At 33.1% G+C, this 24,917-nt stretch overlaps 4 protein-coding genes across 4 annotated transcripts; 3 read left to right on the top strand and 1 right to left on the bottom strand.

Moving 5' to 3' along the window:
- The first annotated feature begins 5,067 nt into the window (after positions 1–5,067).
- LOC141671150 (rho GDP-dissociation inhibitor 1-like) lies at positions 5,068–7,793 on the top strand. Its single transcript, XM_074477285.1, has 5 exons — positions 5,068–5,506; positions 5,629–5,695; positions 6,175–6,393; positions 6,477–6,601; positions 7,444–7,793. Exons 1-5 carry the CDS (start codon positions 5,267–5,269, stop codon positions 7,519–7,521), a joined length of 729 nt encoding a protein of 242 aa, XP_074333386.1. The 5' UTR covers positions 5,068–5,266; the 3' UTR covers positions 7,522–7,793.
- Positions 7,794–7,952: 159 nt separating this feature from the next.
- On the top strand, positions 7,953–9,330 carry LOC141671140 (putative long-chain-alcohol O-fatty-acyltransferase 5). Its single transcript, XM_074477277.1, has one exon. The coding sequence runs from the start codon at positions 8,051–8,053 to the stop codon at positions 9,185–9,187; it is 1,137 nt and encodes a 378-aa protein (XP_074333378.1). The 5' UTR covers positions 7,953–8,050; the 3' UTR covers positions 9,188–9,330.
- An 11,970-nt stretch (positions 9,331–21,300) lies between these two features.
- Positions 21,301–22,461, top strand: LOC141711508 (long-chain-alcohol O-fatty-acyltransferase-like). Its single transcript, XM_074513986.1, has one exon. The coding sequence runs from the start codon at positions 21,301–21,303 to the stop codon at positions 22,459–22,461; it is 1,161 nt and encodes a 386-aa protein (XP_074370087.1).
- A 642-nt stretch (positions 22,462–23,103) lies between these two features.
- Positions 23,104–24,712, bottom strand: LOC141671133 (stellacyanin-like). The gene is made up of 2 exons (XM_074477269.1): positions 24,442–24,712; positions 23,104–23,655 (listed from the first exon to the last, which is right to left on the bottom strand). Exons 1-2 carry the CDS (start codon positions 24,614–24,616, stop codon positions 23,285–23,287), a joined length of 546 nt encoding a protein of 181 aa, XP_074333370.1. The 5' UTR covers positions 24,617–24,712; the 3' UTR covers positions 23,104–23,284.
- Positions 24,713–24,917: the final 205 nt, after the last annotated feature.

Raw genomic sequence — 24,917 nt, 5'->3', positions numbered from 1 at the left:
GCTGTTCGTATCTTATTGTCTTTATATGTTGATGATATGATTATTACCAGTGATAATTGTGATGGTATTGAGTCATTGAAACGTGATTTGGCTCGTTATTTTTCCATGAAAGATTTTGGTTTTCTCCGTTACTTTTTGGGAATTGAAGTTGCTAGCTCATCAAAGGGGTATCTTTTGTATCAATCTAAGTACATTGCTGATTTTCTTGACCGTGCACGTCTTACTGATAACAAGACTGTGGAAACTCCTTTAGAGATGAATGCTAGATATTCTCCATCTGACGGTCTTCCCTTAGCAGATCCTACTTTATATCGTACGATTGTTGGTAGTCTTGTTTATCTCACTATTACTCGTCCGGATATTGCACATGTTGTTCATATAGTTAGTCAATTTATCATTTTTCCTACTACCATACATTGGGCTGCAGTTCTTCGCATTCTTAGGTATCTTCGTGGGACTCAGTTTCAGAGTCTTTTGTTTCCTTCTAACTCATCTTTAGAGTTGCGTGCTTACAGTGATGCTGATTGGGCTGGTGATCCCGAGGATCGTAAATCCACAACTGGTTTTCATATTTTTCTTGGTGATTCTCTTATTTCATGGAAGAGTAAGAAATAAGATGTTCTTTCGAGATCGTCTTCGGAAGCTGAGTATCGTGCCATAGCTTCCACTACTTGTGAGATTGTTTGGTTACGTCGCTTACTTGCAGATTTGGGTGTTAGCCTTCCTAATTCCACCCCATTATATTGTGATAATAAGAGTGCAATTAATATTACACGTAATTCGGTATTTAATGAGCGCACTAAACATATTGAGATTGATTGTCATCTTACTCGCCTTCATCTACTACAAGGTACTATCTCATTGCCTTTTGTTCCTTCTTCGTTTCAGATTGCTGATATTTTTACAAAGGCTCACTTTATTTCGCGATTTCGTTTTTGTCTGACAAACTCTCAATGCTCATTGCTGCAATATCATGAGTTTGAATGGGATTTTAGAATATATATATATATATCATATATACTTATATAGTATGATAGATATTATAAATATAGTAGAAAACATGCAGAGCAGAAGTCTGACCATGGGCACATATCATAAAGGCACGGTGCTAACACCTTTAGGGAACGCTACAACAAAAAAATTATTATTATATTATACTAATGATTTTTTTATTGGGAAAATATCTTAACAAGTAAATTATTATAATAACGAAATTATTCAATAATAATATTATATATGTTAAGAGTATGTAAGCTTTTGTATTGTACATTACTTGTGCATTACAAAAAAAATGAAGAGAGGGAGCTTTTGGATTATGCATTACACAAAAAATGAAGAGAGAAGCCCTCTGACAGCATTGTACAGATAGCTCTCTTATCCATAAAATGTGTGTATCTATACTATACTATTATAAGCGAAACATAGTTTCGTTTGGTCGGTCGGTTAACACCTTCCTAAAAAATATGTTAACACATTCCAAAATAAAGTAAACAAATATAATTTAGTTAAAAAAATTAAATCATGTATCTGATATAACTACAAACTCTATAAATTATTATCCAAATTGATTTCTAATCGCACTCAACTTCTTTCTTAAAAATTAGCACTTTAATGAACTAAATGACATCAAATGTCATACATGTATATTAATCTGCAATTATATTAAATAACTTAAGTATAGTTGGGACTTGACCATTATTTTTTGGAATACGCAAAAAACTAGACACGATATATTTATATTATATATATATATATGGGCAGCACTCCATAGAGTACCCTCTTATATAGAGAATCGTGGAGAACCATTATTTAAAAAATATAAAATATATAATTTATTTTATTTTTCATCATATATAGTTATAAATTTTAATTATCAAGTTAAAAATCGAAGTTACACAATTTTTTATTTTAAAAATTATTGAAATTATTGAAAAAGTTTAAATTGGGTCTATAGCAGAATCACAGTAGAATCACATTTATTAAAAATTATTCTACTATAGAATCAAATTTAAAATCAAGTAATTTTATCAAATTTTAATTGTTAAATTTTTTATGATATTTATATTCTAGATTAGCATCGAATTTTATATTTTTTAAAATATAATTTTACAATTTATGATGAGATTCTATAATAAAAACAATGGTTCTCCACGGTTCTCCATATAAGATGGTTCTCTACGGAGTAAAGGCCTGTATATATATACACTACACAATATTCATGTTTGAATTCCACCAATAACAATAAAAACTATAATTTTAAATAATAATACTAGGATAACCGGAATGAGTTATAATTTGGTATGTCTTTTTTGGTTGATTTGGTTTTCCCCATTTATATGATTATCATATTTTTTTTAATTAAGTGATCTTGACCGTTATATTTAAATACTAAAAGGATATACATTATTGAATCTTTCAGGTTCGAACCCCGCCAACAGCAAATATTTATATTATTATTAATACACTATTAAAGCTTCCATGTTCGAATCCCACCAACAACATATATTTATATTATATTTATACACTACCCAATATTTATATTATATTTATACACTACCTAATATTCAGGTTCGAGTTTCGCCAATAACAAATATTTATATTATTATCTATAAATATAATAATAAGGTAATGAATAAAAAAAAATTACTATAATTTTAAATAATATAAAAATATTAATGAAAACCCGTGAATCGCACGGATTGTAAGGCTAGTATATATAGGGGAATGATCAAATACAACTTAAAATTAAAATAGAAACTTAGAATTAATCTAAGTCATTAGATCTACTCAATCTAATGGTCCCCCTAAATCACACCACCTAATTACCCTGCACCCTCTCACACCCAATTTCAGCTTTTTCCCTCCGTTTTTAATTTGATATTTCCCGTCAAACCGTAATTTTTTTTTAAATTCGGATTTCACTGTATTTTTCAACATCTCTCAACGATCGATTTACATACCATATGTGTTATATTTTGAATTAGTTTTTAAAAAAAATTATTTGGTTTCTAATTTCTATTCTAAATTGGTTTCATATATGTAGGGGAATGATCAAATACAAACTAAAATTAAAATACAAACTTATAACTAATCTAAGCCATTAGATCGTCCCCTAAATCACACCACCCAACTACCCTGCACCCTCCCACACTCAATTTCAGTTTTTCCCCCGTTTTTAAATTTGATATTTCCCGTCAAACCGTAAATTTATTTGAAAATCCGATTTCACTGTATTTTTCTACATCTCTCAATGATCGATTTGCATACCATATGTGTTATATTTCGAATTAATTTTAAAAATAAATTATTTGGTTTCTAGTTTCTATTCTAAATTGGTTTATGTTGGAGGGACTCCACGGAGAACCCGTTATATAGAGAATTGTGTAGAACCATTATTTAAAAAATATAAAATATATATTTTATTTTATTTTTCATCATATATAATTATAAATTTTAATTATCAAGCTAAAAATTAAAGTTAAACAATTTTTTTATTTTAAAAATTATTGAAATTATTGAAAAAGTTTAAATTGGTTCTATAGTAGAATCGCAGCAGAATCATATTTATTAAAAATTATTCCACTGTAAAATTAAATTTAAAATCAAGTAATTCTATAAAATTTTAATTGTTAAATTTTTTATTATATTTAAATATATTTATTATTCTACATTAACATCAAATTTTATATTTTTTGAAATAAGATTTTATAATTTATAATGAGATTTTATAATAAAATTTTACAATTTATAATAAGATTTTATAATAAAATTAATGATTCTCCACAGTTCACGGTTCTAGTAAGATGATTTTTTACGGAAACTAGCTAGATGCGTGTACTTGGAAAACAAGAATGACATGATATCAGATTAAAATTTGTTGACTCGTTTCTTCAAAAAACCAGACAAAGACCTCCAATGTTTTTGACCTCCCAGACAAGCTTAACTTCAAAGTTATTGTTGTTTAGAAAGCTGAAAATTTGGTGTTTAAGCCCAATACATTGAAAGACTTCTCTCTTATTGCACTTAATTTAAATGTTTTTTACAAGTTTTCCCAGCCCTAAATTGATTGCTTTTGAAAAAAAAAATACACATAACCAAAAATAATTTCTAAATATTAAGTGATTAAAAGAATATTCAAAATTTTAGTTAGCATACAATACCAATTCAACTCATGAAGTATAATTTATAGCATTAATACCAACTTTTAAAAAAAATTACATAATTTTATTGGAGTTAGATTTAAAAGGTTAATTAATTTTTGGTGCATGGGTAGCCCCAGTTTAGTTATGACGAAGTATATACAATCATTCAGAAGTTGAAGAGATCAACCTCTAAGAGTAATAGAAGCTGTGATGTGTGCACATGTTTTTCTCTGGCAAGGTTATCCACTATGGAACTAATGAAATTTGATAATATCACAAGAGATCTGTTTCTCTCCCGTATTTTTAAATCATTTTAAACTTAACATGTTGTCACTATTATTATGCTCTTCACGGAAATATAGTGATCTTCACGTTCTCTCCGTCTATCAATTTCTTTAAACAATTCCCCTATGATAATAATATAGTTATGGTTTTTTTGTTATTATAAATATTTGTTTTTAAATCCATGTCCCCTAAAGATATTCTTAAGATCTTTGATTTCATTTTGTTACTGTATATTATTATTATTATTATTATTATTATTATTATTATTTGAAAATAAAGCAAACGTTCGTAGTTGTATTAATTTCCTTCCAATTTTTTTATTATTATTTGGATGTTACTATATCAAAATATGTAATTGATAATAAGTTTGTTATTATTATGATTCTGGGATTTTCTCATTTTATTATAGGATTTTTTGATTTTTTTATACTAGAATATATGTGCATGAACAAGGACCTCTATTTTTTATAGTCAAATTCAGCTTCAATTTATTCATGTAAAAATTGTATTTTTAGTGTGTGATTATTAATTTATGTGAATTTACATATTAATTCATAGTCTATTATTTTTTAATTTTCTTTTTAGTTTCTTGGTATATAAGAACTTGCATTCTGTGAGGGAATTCTGTTTTCCACAATCTCACATAAAAAATACAAGTAGCATGTCACAAGGGGTGTGCCCATTGTATTATTATGGTTTATTTTACTCTCACAGAATGAGGAACCTTATTTAACTAATGCTAGTGTTTTACTTTTCTTGTTTGTCCCATATATCTGTCACTCCATAACTTCCATTTGGTGATTTAGTTGAAGCCAATTATTCAACTTTGGACCCTTTAAATGTCTTTGGCTGTTGAAGTTGGTACAAGTTCTACTTCCAAGAACATGGGCTTTGATGATGAAAACAATGAGGGGCTTAAAGATATTGAGTATGGTAGTTCAGGCCCTGGAAAGGAGAAGATGAGTATAAAGATCAATGAGAATCATGTTTATGCTACTGATCAGGATGAAGATGATGCAGAAGAAATATTACAGTTGGGTCCTCAACAAACTCTCAAAGAACAGTATGAGAAGGATAAGGTCTGTATTTGTCTAAAGCATACAATGTTTATCTTTGGCCCTTAATTAATTGTTAAGGTTGTTTAACAGTGGACTACTTTGTCATGACAATGTGTACTTGTGTGTTCGTGTTTGGAATTTAGGATGATGAGAGCTTGAGGAGATGGAAAGAACAACTTCTTGGAAGTTTAGATATAAATTCTGTTGCAGGTAAGTTGTTCGATAAGATAAGAGAATTCTTAGTTCTTTTCACTGAATTCTTCAGAAATTTTCTTTTCTTTCTTGGATTTTTTGTAGACAATTTACATTCTTGTTAATGACAAATGCATGCCGAATATGAAAAAGTTTGAAAATGGTATAGTTAATCACAGCAGTATCAGTTATGTTGATTATACCGTCAAATATAGGCTGGTGTGAATTTATAAATTTTTAATTGCTTGGAGACTTTGAACCTGTTCTTATCAATGAAAAGCTTCAATACAGTCTTCTAAGTTCTAAGAATCGAAAATATTTGCCATTGTGAATTTCCTTGAAATCAAGAATGTTTATCCGGACACAGTGACGTTAAAAACAGTGTTATTTATAACTAGCAAAGAAGAAAAAATTGTGTTTTTTCATATACCACCATAGCACCATCTTTATTCTGTGTCAAGCAATGCTGACAATTTATTAATGCCTTGATATTGCAGAAATTCTGGACCCGGAAGTTAAAATTTTAAGCCTTGCCATCAAATCCCCTAGCAGATCTGATATCTTGCTTTCAATTCCCGAGTCTGGAAGTCCTAAGGGTTTGTGGTTTACTTTAAAAGAAGGGAGCCGCTACAGCCTGAAGTTCACTTTTCAAGTTGGAAATAACATTGTATCAGGACTCAAATACCGCAACACAGTTTGGAAAACCGGTTTAAAGGGTATACTTCCATCTGAAATTGCAGAATAAACTCAATGATCATACAATTGGATTGGTCTTTTTAACAGAATGTTTGTTTTGTAGTGGACAACACGAAAGAAATGATTGGAACATTCAGTCCTCAACAGGAACCTTATACACACGAAATGCCTGAAGAAACAACCCCTTCAGGCATGTTTGCCAGAGGTTCATATTCAGCTAGAACAAAGGTCAGTTTAACAATAGTCATTTGTCTATGACATTATCCAGTACTGTTTGTACAAACTGTGCAAAAATATGATTACATACTACACATTTTTCAACGATATCAAAGCATATGAAAGTTGGTTAGGCCGTCTCTGTTTTACATCTATGAAAGACTAAACCAAAAAAATTATGCAAAATTAAAGGAACTAGTTTTTATTGCAAGGCAAAGCTGCGGGGAACTGTAATGCAAAATAAATTTAATAAATGAAAATTTTCGGATATAAAAAACCAGCTAAAGCTTTCACTTTACGCAAGTACTAATTATTAGAGGAGCAAGAAAGGAACTTTTATTGCTGAAAGTTGACAAGGTGGGGTTCAATGAGTCCAGATATTCTACAAATTATATGCGCTCTTTTGAATGTGTCAAACTCATGAAGTTGTCTACAGTTGCATGTATATGAGTGCTTTTTTTGAATAAATCATGTATTTGTGTTTGTGTATAAATTTACATGAACTGGTGTAGAGATTTGCGTTCAGGTAGGATGGGGTCGATATTGAACTGCACCATCATGTGCAAGGATAAATCACCTAATAACGTAAAAAATGGACCACCTGTCATAATTGTAGATAAGAAAAATCTAGGAGCATGTTAGGCTTTTCCATATATTGGTTGATAATTGCTTCAACATCTTTCTGTGGGACAGTTTTCTGCAGTTGGCACTTGGTGTCTGGGCAGATTATCTGGATTTTAATTATCACTGTTCTGAATGTAATTATATCTTTTGATCGCTGTGACAGATGTTTAACTCGTGTTATTGTTCTTCATTGCTCATTATTTTCGTTTGCTTTCTTGTTCTGTTTACAGTTTCTTGATGACGACAACAAATGTTACTTGGTAATCAACTACACATTTGATATTCGGAAGGACTGGCAATCAACTTAAGCTTTTGATCTGTTACACTCTAAACTATATTAATTTTCTCGACATTCCTGATTGATGTTTAGTAGAGATACAAATGAAAATTGAATTCAATACTTTGCTAATTAAGAAATGGAAGATTGATTACTTATTTAAATAATCACTGATTCATAATATGAAAGTACTGCAGCGCAGTAATATAAGCAGTTGGGGTTTAGGTCTGTGATTTGTTAACAAAACCGCTCCATGCTCTGCCTTGGTTACAATTTATTATTGGTTTATATATTATTTGTTCATTTATCATGAAAGCAGTACTGGTGAATCCAGTATAAATTAGCTTGTGGTCTGTCATACAATACTCATTTTCCCTGAAAGCAAGCCTAATTATCATCAAACAAATGCTTCTTGTATATATTAAAGAACAAAACAAAAAGAATGTAACATAACTGCCAGCAAGGAATTGGCAATGAAATGAGCCAACAGACCGAGAGCTCACGCTTGTGCATGACCATTATAAACCTTATTAAAGATCTGTTTTAGTATTAAGTTGAAAATGAACAAAGGAAGAATGGAAGATGAAGTTCGTAATTTCATCGTGATCTGGCTTTCTGCCTTTGCATGTCTATTTTATTGCAATGTTGTATCAGTTTTTGTCCGAAAAGGTATGCCAAGGCTCATGGCAATGCTCCCTGTGATACTTCTGTTTTTCATAGCTCCTCTTCATTGCCTTCACACATGCCATATGGGGGTTGCAACTGTTTTTTGCCTGTCTTGGATTGCCAATTTCAAGCTTCTCCTCCTTTCATTTGACACTGGCCCACTTTCCGACTTATCACTCCCTCCGCTCCATTTTCTTGCACTTGCTTGTCTGCCCATTATCAAGGCCTCCTCAGCACAAAAGCCTCCTCCCCAAAATCCAGACAACGAGAAGCCTCAAAATGGCAGGAATGGGCAACATGAAGTAGTTAAAGGAATAACCAGAGTAGCTGTGAAATGCACGAGTAATGGCCTAAATTCCCCTTTACATTTTGCCAGAAGGACATTGGTTTTGCCCTTGATACCTTTAATTTATGCTTACAAGGAGTCGATTCATCCAGTGGTGCGCGTACATATCTATTCTTACTATGTGTACGTTATCATAGAATTCCTGATGGTGACTTATGCAATGCTTACACAATGGTTGCTCAACTTGGATCTTCAACAACCATTCAACGATCCATACCTCTCAACCTCACTTCGTGAATTTTGGGGTCGAAGATGGAACCTAGTGTCAACAAACATACTGCGTTTAACTATATTCAATCCGATGTTTCACTATTTATCAAAAACATTAGGACAAACATGGGCATTAAGTCTTTCCATATTGGGCACATTTCTTGTGTCCGCTCTAATGCATGAGCTCCTCTACTTTCAAATTTTCCGTGTTCTTCCTACTTGGAGTTTCATAAATTTCTTTGTCGTCCAGGGGTTGTGCTTGGTCATTGAGGGTCGTCTGCAGACCAAATTTGCCACCGTGCGACGGGGCTTTCCACCTCCATTTGTATTTTTCTTTGTGATAAGTTCTTTTGCGGGGCTAGTGATGGTCGACTTGGTAAATCATAATGTTGACACTATATTCCTGAATCAGTATGCTGCTCTCCTGAGAGTATATCAAAGTTGGTTTAGAATGATAATCTCTTTAGCTTGTTAGGAAATGTAGATTATTTCGAAAATGAAATGCAAGAAGTTGTACCGCGAGACGGAACCATAAGCATATAGTTTGCATATTTATACGAATCTCGTGTAGAATAATATTGTAGCAGTAATACGACAATAAAGTTTTCTTTAAATTCATTTAAGCACTCTGCGATACTCGTTATAGTATATGGTATACACACGTCTAGAGTGTTTTCGAAAATTTACCACTAAAATGTACTTATAACTGACTATTATAAAAAGGAGTTTTCACGAAAACAATCTTAATGCTATGATATACTTATGATTGACTATTAAAAAACACAACATAAGAGAAATAAAAAATAATACAGTAAATGTGATCCTAAGAGCATCCACAACTACAATGGGAGCCCAGTTGGTGCCTCGTTCCCCGTGAAATGGCTTGGTAAATTTAAGGGACTTTTGCATTGGAGGAGATGCTTGTAAAGTGGGCAGTCCAACTATGATGGACCGACCCATTTCTTGCTTTTTAGTTTTTTTCATTTTTTGTTAACTTTTTTTTTACGAACAAAATGAAAAATTCATTAAAATATTGAACCTCAGCCGGAAAAAACCCTCGAACTGTCAACTACAACTTGATTGTTAAACAAAAATCGAGCTACCCAAATAGCTGTTTTGCTTTAAGATTGTTTAACGCATAGAATATTTAAATTCTTTAATCTAAAAAGTATTAAAATGACATCTCGAGTAATCCTGTAACGCCCTCCAAACCCGGGTCAGAAATTTGGGGACCACAACACACATACACACCATATTTAAACCTTTTTATGAATATAATAATATATAGCAATGACCCTACTTACCGTTATCCACAGATCGAAGCAGTTTAAAGTATGTTCACATGCCATCACCTTATTTATATTACAAACGTTCCAAATCCCGGTTTATTTATCTTACAACAGAAGTAAACTTTATTACAAACTATCAACACAAACTAAGCCACACATCATCTGCTAGCTTATTCCATCTCAACCTGGATACCTAGCTCGCACACTTGTCTGGGGATCCTCGCTACCATCAGTTTCCTTTTTCACTGGAAAAGAATGTAAACAGATTTGCAAGAGTGAGCTAGCTAGCTCATCAAGTCACAATGATAGTCATTGAGATTAACAATGATCAATTGAGATGATATAAGGAATCAAGTTTACTGATAAGCAATGATTAAAATTGGATATTCATTTTCATTTTAAAAACCAAGGTTAGGCTGCTGATCAGTCACGTACTAACCCCGAGAAAGGCTCTCAGCTTTGCTCTATATACTGGATCCAAGGCACACATTGGCCTATTATGACCACGAATCTGGTCTGACCATAAATCTGATCTATATTTAAAAACAATCCAATTCTAGAATCACAATATGATAAGCAATGTAAATCAATAGTTGAATCATAAATAATATGTATCTTGAAGCATAGGATGATATGTAAATCCATGAAATAACAAGGAAATCATAAAGGTTTCGTTTCAATCAAGGAAAGAATCAGAAAGCAGAAGACCCAAGGGTTCAAGAGTTACAAGAATTGGTCTTCTGTTACACAAGATATAATGGTTGGTATGTTAAGCAATTTCATATCAAGAATCAGTATGTGGTAGATATGTATTTGTGGAGTAGTATCGTGAAGGTGTGGTTTGTATTTGAGAATTCAACAATCAATGGTTTATGTGAAGAATCAGGCTTATGGCTCAAGATCAATAAGAATCAGGGTTTAGGGTTAAGTACTTCAAACTACTTTCAATACAGAATACGAAATATTTGGAATGATTTCAACATAGTGAATAGAGTTCAAAAGTATTTGCAATATAATACGAGAAAGTTTAGGGACACTTGCCTTATCAATTCGCTTTCACTTTACTAGCACTTGTCAATTGGTTCCCACTTACTGACTACTTGCTTTCCCTTTCTACGCCTCGCTTCCTCTGTTAAACATCACATGTATTTATCAATACTACTTCTTATTTCGTTCTATTCGTTACAAGCTTCCAACTACCCTTCGTTTCACCCAAATCCGACGTACGGATTGAAAGTTATGATTAAAATCGTCAAACAATGCACATATAGTCATATTATACATCAATCGAATCACATATAACGCACAACACATAAGATATTTAATTAAAATAAGTATTCAAAGAAGGTTCGGGGTTAAAATGATTTTTCAGGTATTTAATACAAATTTTTGAATATTTTTCGGAATTTAAACGGGACTCCGAATTATTTTATAATTAAATAATAAGGTTCTAACATACGAATCTGACTTTAAAATATTTTTATAATAATTATCGAGTCTTGAAAATAATTTAATATAATATTTTAAAACTCGAAACTACTTTTTAGAATTTTTTTAAATCCAAAATAAATATTTAAATCTAATTATTAAATCAATTAATAATTAATTAATAATTAATTTAATTAATTAATTAATTAATCAATTAATAATAAATTAATTGATTAATTAAAATAATTAAAAACTAATTAAAATTAATTAATAAAATAATTTTGATTTATTTTTAAATAAATAAATAATTTAAAGAATTTTCTGAATTTAAAATAATTAAATAACTATTTTTCTGATTTTTAAAATAATAAACAAAATATTTTTAAAACAGAAATCCATTTTCTGTATGTTTTTAAAATAGGCATCCTTTATTTGTAAGATTTCAGAAGTTTTGGGGGTCAAATTGTAAAAACAAAATTTCAGAAATGTTTTTGTAATAATCAGATCAAAGTCGAGTTTATTTCGAGTCCAAGACCGACCCGAACGGGTCAATCAAGAACAACGAAACCCGCCGGAAAATCGCAGAGTTCGGCGAGCCCAATTCGAGCAAACTACGGATGATCTTCGTCTGTTCTTGAGTCCAATCGATTCCCCAACAACTCAGAAACACAGCCAGACCAACGATGATTGCAGAGGAATTCCTGTTTGGCTTCTCCGACGAAAACTCCATTATCGCCGGCGGAGCTTCGAACTTTTCCGATGATACTTTTAGGCCTCCAACACAGAAACCAAACACATGACTGAGCTTGTTTTGTTATGATCTGTTGACTGACATCACTTAATTCAACCTAGAATCAACATAAACGAAGTCCCCAATTCAAATTAAAAACATTCAACTATTAGAACCCTAATTTCCATTTCCCAGAATCAAACGTCAATTTGTATATGTTATTGAACTCTAAATTTGAAGCATAATATACCAAAATGACCATAAAAAGATTTACACGATGGAATCATCAAATCATATCAACAACATCAAGAACAAAATTTTATAATTTAATCTTTAATAAATTCGAAATAAAATAATTAAATAAGAAAAATAACTTGATTACTACACTAGAATAGATGGTGGATTCAGAAAGGGTTTTTTGAGAGCTTCGATTTGATATATTACACGCTTGAACCCGAGTTCGATAACACCTTCGTTCGTGCGTTTGATTTTCAAGAACATAACATTTTTAGGGTTTTTCTCTGTAAATTAATGGTTTTGACTGACTGATTGTGATTATACGACTAAAATGAAATAATAAAAGGGCTATTTATATTTATAGAATATTGGATTGTATTGGATTGTATTGGATCGTTAAATTAGTTGCTTAGCCGCTAAGTAACTGCGAAAACAATCCGTTTTGATACCTGTATTGTATAATTATCCAAACCGGACTTTTTATAAAACACTTTATACGAAATAATGTAATATTATCCCGTCTTTGGAGAATACGGGTTTTGTTGGTATATCGAAATAATTATCGTATCGAAAATTGTGCGCGGGGTCGCGCACGGGTCAAACCATAATCTGGATCGAAAAAGTCAAAAAACGGAAAATGTCCGGAATTACTAGATTAGGTTAGGAAGAAGTTTTCGGATGAGTTTCGGGTTGTAAAAACGTAAAACCGGTTGAGGATGGATGATTCCCAGTTTTATAAAATAGTTTTGTAATTACACTGAAAATAATTGTTAAATCTGTAAATCATTATAAAATCAAATAACGATCCAAAAATTACCAGAAAAATATCACAGTTATCTATATTTTATTCTAGACATATTAAAATTAACATACTCATATCCTGTCACATATAAACATATAAATATTATTATCAATTATCAGATAATTCACCAAAATTCACATAATAATCATATAATAATCATTTATTGATAAAAATAATTATACGCGATATCCCATATATTACAAATCCTACCTATATCAATTCCGAAAATTAGTAGTAAGACAATTGACCTTCACATAAGTATCATATGTAACCTAATGTTCAGAACTATCAGTTATCAATTGATAATAGAGCAACAAAAACCCCTAAAATACGAACACTTTTTTGTTGTGAAATGTGAGCTTTTGCAATATCCACCACCATCCCAGATCTGATACAAGCCTTACGGATCTCAAAAAATTTCATATAAATTCTTTCTGTGCGGCCGAAACTAGCAACAAATGACCAAATGACATAATAACATAAAACACTAACAACGTCCCAAAAATATGGGCACGACTAACAACCTTGATAATAAGGTACTCGACAAGATCTCACCCGAAAAGAATTAGATCTTGGTTTTATTGAGAAAATGATAGATAAATAAAGAGGAGATGGGAGAGCGAAGGGGGGTTTGATCTGAAGGTTGAAGAATGGAGGAGTGGTGGCTAGAACTCTAGTTTTGGGGGTCGACTCTCAAAACCCTAATTTTTCTTATATTTTTGTTAATTTAATTTCATTTACTTTGAATAAAATTGACTTATTAGAGCTGGGAAGTGAACTTTTCTTTGGAGAGTATTGATCTATACCCATTTTCTAATGACGTGGCATCAGTTGGGCTCTAAATATAGGGACAACATTGTGATGCTCTAATATATAGTTACTTTGCTAATACAATAATCTGTGAATTATGTAGGAAGGAATTTCAGAATATCAATGATCTTAGCCTTTTGTATCACCAGTTCAACTGTCACAAGCCCTCATTACTCTCGTGAGGAAAGTGTCAGGGAAATTGGAAAAAATAAGAACTCAAGTGTTGGATATTTTAGTGTAATTGGATTGACTAGTTGATCAATATAATCATAATATTGCATTGAACAAGTCGGGAGAGTGCGGAGTCCACGCTTTGTTCGAGTTTATTGTAATTTTGGTATTATTATTTATGAGACATGTCCATTGGCAGCAGTCACACTTGTTAAAATAAGATGTGTCTGTTAGTTTTAGCCATGACTGTTAGACTGAGATCTGTCTATTGGTAAAAGACAGAGATGTGTCTGTTGGAAAAAGACACATCTGCTGACATCCATATATAGGTGTTGCATTGATCAATTTGAGGGGTTGGTTCATTTTCTTGAAATTCACAACAAAATACACATTCTCTCTTCTTGCAGAATTTCCAACTTTATCCGATTGATTTATTTGGTGAACCACAAATAACTTCAATCTGAAAGTGTTCACACGAGTTCAGAAAAATCCAAGTTACTACCATTTTTTCCCAACAAAGTTTGAAGTTAATTTTTTTCTGAAGATGACGAACGGAGAATCTGCAAAAGATATGACAAGCAAGTTTGCAAAACTGGACAAGTTTGAGGGTCAGGATTTTAGAAGATGGTAGAAGAAGATGCATTTTCTGTTGACCACGCTGAAGGTTGTGTATGTTCTGAGTACCCCCATGCCAGAAGTGATTGAGAATGAAACTATTGAATAAACAAGGAAGTGCTACAAATGGGAAAATGATGATTACATCTGTTGCGGTCACATCTTGAACAATATGTCTGATTCCCTTTTCGATGTATACCAAAATGTTGATTCAGCGAAAGAATTGTGGGATTCTCTTGAATCCACGTACATGGCAGAAGATGCTTCTAGTAAGAAGTTTCTGGTCAGTAATTTTATGAACTATAAAATGATCGATTCTAAACCGGTGATAGAACAATACAATGAATTATTAATGATTTTGGGATAGTTTGTTCAACACAATTTGAAGATGGATGAATCTATCTCTGTTTATGGTGTTATAGTCAAACTGCCACCATCATAGAAGGATTTTAAATACACCTTGAAACATAATAAAGATGATATGATGTTGGTTGAACTTGGAAGTCACTTCAGAATTGAAGAGGTTTTGAGAACTCAAGAAATTGAGAATAATCCTAAGGGCAAGAACCAAGTCGGTAATTCTTCTGTAAATATGGTTGAAGATGGTGGACCTTCTAAAAATTCTAAGGATGGCAAGGGTAATAAATGGAAGTTTAAAGAAAACTACAACTCTTCCAACAAAAAGCCTAAGATGGCATGTTGGAAGTGTGGCAAACCTGGACATTTCAAGAAGGATTGTCGGGTTGGTAAAAGGAAGCAGAAAAGCAAAATGCTGGTCCAAGTGGATCCAAGGATCCAGAAAAGCAAAAAGGTCGGATTTTAATATAAAATTATAATTCTTGTCAGAATTATGTATCACTAATATTTGAGGCATTTTATGTGCAGGATGATAATGTTGCTCGGTGGATTGATTCAGGAGCAACGAGTGATGTATGTAAAGATCTTCGTTGGTTCATAGACTTTCAATAAATCAAAGATGGATCTATCTTAAAGATGGGAAATATTGCAACTGAACCGATCAAAGGACTAGGAAATGTCAAGCTAGTTTTTACTTCTGGAAATAATGTGTTGTATGTTCTGGGGATTCGAAAGAATCTCTTGTCTGGTGTTGTATTAAATAATCATGGATATAAACAAGTTTATGAAAGTGACAAGTCTATCTTGTCAAAACATGGAAATTTTTTTGGCTTTGGCTATTTATATAATGGTGTGTTTATGTTGAATGTAAATACTCCATTTATTAAAGAATCTACTTGTATGGCTTCTACTAGTACTAACAATAGTTTGAATAAATCAAAATTATGGCATGCTAGACTAGGACATGTACATTATAAAAGAATAAAGGATATATCTAAAATGAGTCTCATACCTGCTATTGATTTAAATAATGAAATATGTAAAACATGCATGTCGACAAAGATAAATAGAATGCCCTTTAAAGATGCTAATAGGGTGTCTGATGTATTAGAACTAATACATAGTGATTTATGTGATTTTCATTCTATACCATCATTAGGAAATAAAAAGTATGTAGTTACTATTGATGATGCTTCTAAATATTGTTATTTTGTTGCATGCAAAGGATGAAGTTGTTGACTTCTTTAAAATATATAAAGAAGAAGTAGAGCTACATCAGAGTACCATGATTAAAAATCTACGTACTGATAGAGGAGGAGAGTATTATGATCCGGTATATTTTCGATCTACTGGTATAATACATCAAACCACGGCTCCTTATACACCACAACAAAATGGTGTGGTAGAAAGAAAGAATAGGACTTTGAAAGAAATGGTTAATTCCTTGTTATCTTACTCGGGTTTGAGTGAGGGTTTTTGGGGTGAGGCTATGTTAACAGCCTGTTATTTATTGAATCGAATTCCTAGTAAGAGAAATAAGATTACCCCTTATAAACTTTGGTACAAAGAGTCACCAAAATTGAGTTTTCTGAGAGTTTGGGAATGTTGAGCAGTTGTAAGACTCACTAAACAAAAAAGAATAAACTTGGGTGAACGAGGTATAAATTGTATTTTTGTTGGTTATGCTGAGCATTCCATCGCATATAGATTTTATGTGTTAGAATCAGATGACTATGTGTCCGTGAACTCGATTATTGAGTCAAGAGATGCTATCTTTGATGAAAACATATTTACGTCTATGCCTAGGCCAAGGGACATGCTTCATAATTCTTATAGTAGGAACTCAGTTTCTACTGAAGATGTTCATGGACCGTCTGAACTAAGGAGAAGCACTAGAGCTAGAAAAGTGAAGTCTTTTGTAGATGATTTTCATCTTTATCTAGTTGAAGGTAGAGATGAAATTGAATATCAATACCAATGTTATTTTATTATTGAGGATGATCCAAAAACTTTTAGTGAAGCTATGACATCAAGGGATGTTGCATTCTGGAAAGAAGCTATCCAGGATGAGATGGATTCTATCATAAATAATAATACATGGGAATTGAGTGATCTGCCCCCTGGCTGTAATGCATTGGGAAACAGATGGATCTTCAGAAGGAAAATGAAGGTGGACGGTACAATAGATAAGTTTAAAGTTAGATTCGTTATCCAAGGCTTTAGACAAAAAGAAGGGATTGATTATTTTGATACTTATGCTCTTGTATCTAGGATTTCCACTATTAGGTTGTTAATAGCACTTGCTGCTATACACAACCTTGTCATTCATCAAATGGATATGAAAACTGTATTCTTGAATGGTGAGTTAGATGAAGAAATTTATATGAAACAACCCGAAGGGTTTGTTATGCCTAGTTATGAGAACAAGGTGTGTAAGTTGAAGAAATCACTTTATGGTCTAAAACAAGCACCGAAGGATTGGCATGATAAATTTGATAATGTGGTCTTGTCTAATGGTTATTTTCTTAACCAAGTAGACAAGTGTGTATATAGAAAATTTGATGCTTCTGGTAAAGGAGTTATAATTTGTTTATATGTGGATGACATGTTGATTTTTGGTACTGACCAAAATCAAGTAAATAAAACAAAAATCTTGTCATCTAAATTTGATATGAAAGACATGGGGGAGGCTGAGGTGATTCTTGGTATAAAGATCAAGCGTGAGAACAATGGTATTTCAATTTCTCAATCTCATTATATTGAGAAGATTTTGAAAAGATTTAACTTTAAGGATTGTTCTCCTGTTAGCACTCCTCTTGATCCTATTATTAAACTCTTACCTAATAAGGGTGTGGCAGTATCTCAACTTGAATACTCAAGAGCTATTGGTAGTCTTATGTATGCCATGTTAAGCACTAGGCCGGATATTGCCTATGTTGTTGGAAAGCTTAGTAGGTATACAAGCAAACCAAGTTCACATTATTGACAAGTCTTAAGTCGAGTGTTCAAGTACTTGAAAGGAACCATGGATTATGGTTTGATATATACCGGATTTCCTTCGGTTATTGAAGGTCATTCAGATGCAAGTTGGATTTCCAATAAGGAAGATCATTCTTCCACAAGTGGCTGGGTATTCCTTCTTGGCGGAGGTACTATCTCTTGGATATCAAAGAAAGAGAGTTGCATTATTGATTCATTGATGGAATCTAAATTTGTGGCATTATCATCGGCTGGTAAAGAAGCTGAATGGCTAAGAAATCTGATTTATGAGATTCCATTGTGGCCTAAACCGATATCACCCATATCTATCAGATGTGGTAGTGAGTCTGCCTTGGCTAATGCTTATAGACAAGTGTTCAAAGGCAAGTCTAGACATTTAGGTGTTAGACACAGCATGATTCGTGAGCTTATCACGCATGGTGTTATATCAGTGGAGTTTATAAGAACTCAACATAATTTAGCCGACCATCTAACCAAAGGGTTGAGTAGAGATCTTGTGCACAAGTCGGCTGTGGGGATGGGATTGAAGTTCATCTAAAAGTCTCTCATGTTGAGAAGCCCAATTCTCACCTAATATTACATTAGGTGTTGAATTCAATGTGGAAAGCTTAACATCTAGAGATTGGAACACATTAGAAGTATCATCCCAAGGTATGTGTTCATACCTGCAAGTTGAGGAGGTTGCAGCTTATCTTCTTAATAGTTCTTTTGAAAAATTGCATATGCAGGTGCGAGAGTAAAAGAACTACCTATTTGAGCATGAAGTTTAGCCGCTTCAAGAAGCTAAGTCTTGGTTTTTATATGCTTATGAAGGATTAGGACACAAGGCTAGTAAAAGATAATGTCAAATAAGAACAATTTGAGAATGTAAATTTATGTGTATATTATCTTCGTGTATTCCCTATGAATAGTAGAGATTCAATCCATAGTGATACCTTGATATTCGAATATATGGAATGTGTAATATACTAATATGAAATTCAATCGTCATGATATTTCATTTATGCATGAGTTTGTTGTTTGTTGTGAATTTATTTTAGTTAATCATGGATTACGCTAAAATGGGAGAGGATTGTTGGATATTTTAGTGTAATTGGATTGACTAGTTGATCAATATAATCATAATATTAAATTAAACAAGTCGGGAGAGTGCGGAGTGCACGCTTTGTTCGAGTTTATTGTGATTTTGATATTATTATTTATGAGACATGTCCATTGGCAGCAGTCACACCTATTGAAATAAGATGTGTCTGTTAGTTTTAGTCATGACTGTTAGAGTGAGATGTGTCTATTGGTAAAAGACTGAGATGTGTCTGTTGGAAAAAGACACATCTGCTGACATCCATATATAGGTGTTGAATTGATCAATTTTAGGAGTTGGTTCATTTTCTTGAAATTCACAACAAAAACACATTTTCTATTCTCGCAGAATTTCTGACTTTATCCGATTGATTTATTTGGTGAACCACAAATAATTTCAATCTGAAAGTGTTAAAGAAATATCCAAGTTACTACCATTTTTTCCCAAACATGAAGTGCACATCTTGTGAACCTTTTAAGTTACTCTTTATTCCTTTAATTGTCAGGCATCTGTATAGAGTCGATTGAAGGGGAAAAAAATTTCAGAATACTACATTATCTGAGAGTTTGGATGGAAATACCAAAGTATGGGCAGAATTCCGCTAATTTTAATGTAGAAGAAGTCGCGCATATCCATGATTTGATCAATTTTTATATGCAAAACACGAAGGTCTAAGAAAATCAGAAATCACGGATGATACTCAGTCGCACCAAAACACAATGATACTCAGATCATACTTGTTAAGTAGTTCAATTCCATATTATTAGCATAAAATTGGTTTTCACATAAATTTTGCTACCAACAGTTCTGCGAAGGAAAGGAGGGGAAAAGAGAGCATACAACTGAACATCGGAAGAAATGGTGAAAAGAGTGAGGAAAATATAATGAATCATTTAACATTTGGGTTTTATATCAATGTGGCCACTCATTCCTTCAAAATATCTCACTTGACTCACCGTTTTCAACGAGGACTCGTTTAAACCACTAAAAATACTGCATACATCACTCCGTTTAATCTAAAAAATTGGTTAACGAAGAAGTTAACAGAATTCTATTCGGCATATGATGTGGTTGCCACATGGAGTTGAAAAAAAACAAAAAATATAAACATGGAACACAAATACTTTTTGTTTGTTGTTGGCTCTGTTTATATCAATTTCGTTAAACATCAAGTTAAAAATCCAAATCAATTAATGGGCTTCATGTGATCTCCCAAATAGATTTGAACAGCATGGTCTCTAGATGATGCAAGCACATAAAAATGGCTTTGGGTTTAGGAAAGATATATGGATAATCATCAAGGTCACTAGCATCTCGTACAGTAATTTCTACCTCTCTTCTTCATCTATTTCTTTTCCGGTTACCCCAAGTCTTTTCTTTGTTTTGTTGTGTTGGTAAGAACCCACCCCAACTTTGCTAGCAGGGATCGATTGGACGCCTAAAGGTGGCCTATTTAGACGTACTAAAGTGGATATATTTAGCGAGTTTAGAAACTGAGTGTTGATGATTATGTTTGGCAAGTGGAAGGTGTAGACGGTGCATAAGAGGATTGAAGGATTTGATTTATGTAAATTTGTTTACTGGGAAGATGAATTGATGGTACACATGCGTATTTGTGGCAAATATATATTTATTATGTTGTTTCATTTTATCCACGTGGCGGACATATCATTTAACTAATTTGTATTCCGTTAACATCTCTGAATTAATGGAAACATATATTTAGTGTTTTGAGTGATTTAAATGAGTCCCATCGAGAACGGGGAGTCGGGTGAGATATTTTAGCAGAATGAGTGGCCAGCATGATATAAAACCCTTTAACATTTAGGCTACTGTCACTCGAATCCCATTTTTCCCACAAATAGGCTCAAGCACAAGCCAACAACCACATACTACTCTGTATGTGACTAGAAATAGTGATGCACAACTTCCTTGCGGCAATTGGCATTGAAATAAGCCTAAGGATTGAAATGACACTCTTTGTATGACTCAAATTCAAGTACATTACAAATTTCAGCTATAATAAAGAATGTTTAAACCAAGTTAAAACCTCAGATAAGCTAACAATATGGAAGGGGAGATTAAAAACTATCTTTTGGTCTGGACTTCTGCAATTTTATCTCTATATTATTGCCATGGCGTATCTAAAGTTGTTCCGAAAGGTATACTCAGGCTCATACCAATGCTCCCTGTCATGTGCCTCTTTGTCTTCCTTCCTCTTCAATTTCTTACTTCATATCATCTAGGATATTCAACTGCTTTCTGCTTGTCTTGGGTAGCAAATTTCAAGCTCCTTCTCCTCTCATTTGGTACGGGCCCTCTATCCGATCCATCACTTCCTCTGTCCCAGTTCTTGGCAGTTGCATGTTTACCAATCATTATAGCCGAAGAAAACCCTACAAAGGAGGCTCCCATAAAAAAGATTAATGGACAATATGAAGAAATTGTAGAAATTCCATCTTCAGTTGTCATCACCAAGAGCAATGGCCTAAAACCATATTCGCATTATGCTATGAAAGCAATGTACCTACCCTCAATTTTACTTTTCTATGCTTACAGAGAGTCCTTAAATCCAAAAATGCTTATGTTTTTCTATATGTCGAACGTCTACATCGGTTTAGAAGTCATGTTGGCATTGTGTGCTATCATTGCACAATCATTGCTAGGAGTAGAGGTTCGGAAACCATTTGATGAACCATTACTCTCAACATCAATTGGGGATTACTGGGGCAAAAGATGGAACTTGATTTCTTCTGATATACTTCGCCTAACGATATTCAGACCTATATACAACTATGTTAAAAAAATATTAGGCCGTACATGGGCGTATTTTTTGGCCATTATGGCGACATTTCTCGTGTCTGGACTCATGCATGAGCTTCTGAACTATCAGTTATTCCGGACTGGGCCCAATTGGGGTTACACATATTTCTTTGTCATGCAAGGGTTGTGTGTCGTTATCGAGGGTGAGTTAAAGAAGAAGTTTAGCAGCCGGTGGCATCCGCCTCGAGTAATTGTGTCACCGATGATTATTGGTTTCATAATGATCACATTTGTGTGGCTGGTGATCCTGGATTTGATGCAAAAGAATGTAGATACGTTGATGGTGAAAGAGTATGTGCTTGTATATGAATTCTTGATGAGTTGTGTTGGTTTGGAAGGGCATGTAATGCCACTATTCAATAGAGCATTTGGAAATTCATGGAATCAAAGTCTTGATGAAACTTAAATTGCTATGCAAATGTATGAAACTTTTGTTATGCCTCGAAAATAAATATATCTTACTTGAGGACAATAAGCCCTTCACATTACAAGGTCTCTTCATATTGTGGTCTCTTTTCCATATAAAAATTACAAGGCTAAACAAACACATCTTCTATATAAAATTGTCTCTGAGCTAAGTGACATTCTAAATTCTCAAATGTTCTCTACAAAAAGACACAGTATAAATAAGACACCTATCAATACCATTTTTTAGTACAAAAAACCCAAAATAGAAGTTGAAAAAAATTAAAATCGAAAACAAGAATATAGGTAATTTGGTAATTTTTTAGTACAAAAAACCCAAAATAGATGTAATATGGCTCGAATACCATCGGTTGAAAATATCACTAATTATAGGAAAATGCTAAACTTGACAGCTCTGGTCTGTCCAGCAAATGGAAGTTTGTGCAATGGGGGGCAATGGGTCATGAATTGTGATCGTGATGGTGGGCATCCTAAGCTTGTCGATTGATTGTGCTGGTGGGCATCTAAGTAAATATGGTTAAATTTAATCGGCTAAATTCAACCGATCATCCATTTCACTGGCCAACATTGTTAATTTTGACAATAGTTAGTTATCCGTGATAGTTAGGAGGAGAGTGTAAAATACGGGAAAAATTAGAAATGGTCCATAATATTATAGGATACGAAATGATCTCGCAGATTACATCATACTTGGACTAGATCATCTACGTAATAATATTATCTAAATCCTAATCTCACTACAAATCCAAGTAATTTATTACAAAACACTAATTAAGGGTCTTGTGCTACCAACTTAAAGGTTTTTAAACCAAGCCCACAACTAAAACCAGGAGGCAAATAAAAACCATATTCGAAAACCCACCAAGACGGGTTGAAGTTGAAGTAGGCCCAGCTGCCTTGACCACATCAGAACCATTTGATGAAGCTGTTATTGTAGTTGATGCAGCTGATTCTGTTCCCTCATTCTTCTGTTGAGGATGCACCTCTACGTGTAGCTTCAAACCATTCTTACATTCTCTTGGATTCCCACTTGCGAAGTAGCGGATACCTTCTTCCTGCAGGGAGATCTTGTCTGGACCGTCTGTGTACATTTTGATTGGATTCGATACATCGCACGATAAGTACTCGTCGCGGCTTTGCAGCTCCACGATACCATCCTGTGCATTGCGGAACCCTGCAAAAAGTGAAAACATCAACATTTGTATTAAACGTCGTACTGCATTTAGAATAATCAAGAGTCGGCTAATGTCCGTTTCTTTTAAGGAAATTCAGTGTTTAGACTGACAGTCCACCCAAATTCGAATTCGTACATTTCTTGTTATAAAAAAGACTGTGATTATAATATTCAAACCTACAACTAAATGCATATCTGGGCCCAACAGCCCACTACAAATTAATCCAAAAGAGCTGGTAATTTGATATACATTAATTGCAAATTTGTCGTTTTAACTTGAGTACTCTTAATTTAATCGATGTGGGATGTTACGATGATACGCTAAAACTACCTTTTTCGCACATATGTCTCCATCGAAACTTCAATTCTCAATCACATTTGGTATTTTACCCTCATTTAGTCACTTGCAATTGTGTTTCTCTTGCACTGTTATCCATATATCTGAAAAGGTTGCCTATTTGCCTATACATATATTTGAAGAAGTTTTGAGTAAGGTTTAAGATCTTGTACCGAATTATTGTGTATCCTATAGAAGCTACATAAACTATTCTACAAAATTTACAACACAAACACTTAAACTCTAGGTCTCTTGTGTCTAGGTCTCTTGTTTCAACTTCTTATTTATATCAAGAACCAAAATTAGAATTCTCGGCCTTTTGCTATTATCAAGGTAGCTTTTACACATCAAGAAATTGTCACTACTATTTTTCTATATATTAAACAGTCTAATACTACCTTTGCTACTACTAATCGACCAAATTAAATAAGAGGAAAGAGTGAACTTACAAATATGATCTCCAACTTTGAACATCATGAGTTCTGAAGATTTAAAACCCAGCTCAAAAAACTGTTCCCACCCGGTTTCACCTTTAACAATATGGTGGACATGGGCTTGAACCAATACACCTCCCATAGCCAATGACACAACAACCAAACAAGTGAAGATATCAAACCTAGCCATTAGAAAAGCTAGATTAGTCTCTTCAAACTAAAACAACTGGTATTGAAGTGTACCAACTTTTGTGTTATGGTAAGGTACTATATAAAGGGAGATGTAGTAAGTTTACATTTACTTTATCATAATGACAAGTTATATTTTATCGTTTTGATATCCGTGAGTGTCGGTAAATTGTGCCCTACATAAAGTGAGGATTGGTAGGTGTGCACTACGGTGAGATTTTAGCCACATTTTCGAAGTGCCGACCATCTACATTATCTTGTTTTGTGAAATGACCGATTCCTCCCTCTCCAGATTAATTATG

The sequence above is a fragment of the Apium graveolens genome, chromosome 1 (assembly GCF_009905375.1).
Source record: "Apium graveolens cultivar Ventura chromosome 1, ASM990537v1, whole genome shotgun sequence".
Taxonomy (NCBI): Eukaryota; Viridiplantae; Streptophyta; class Magnoliopsida; order Apiales; family Apiaceae; genus Apium; species Apium graveolens.
The sequence above is the reverse complement of the archived record's forward strand: the minus strand, read 5'-3'. Positions and strand labels throughout refer to the sequence as shown.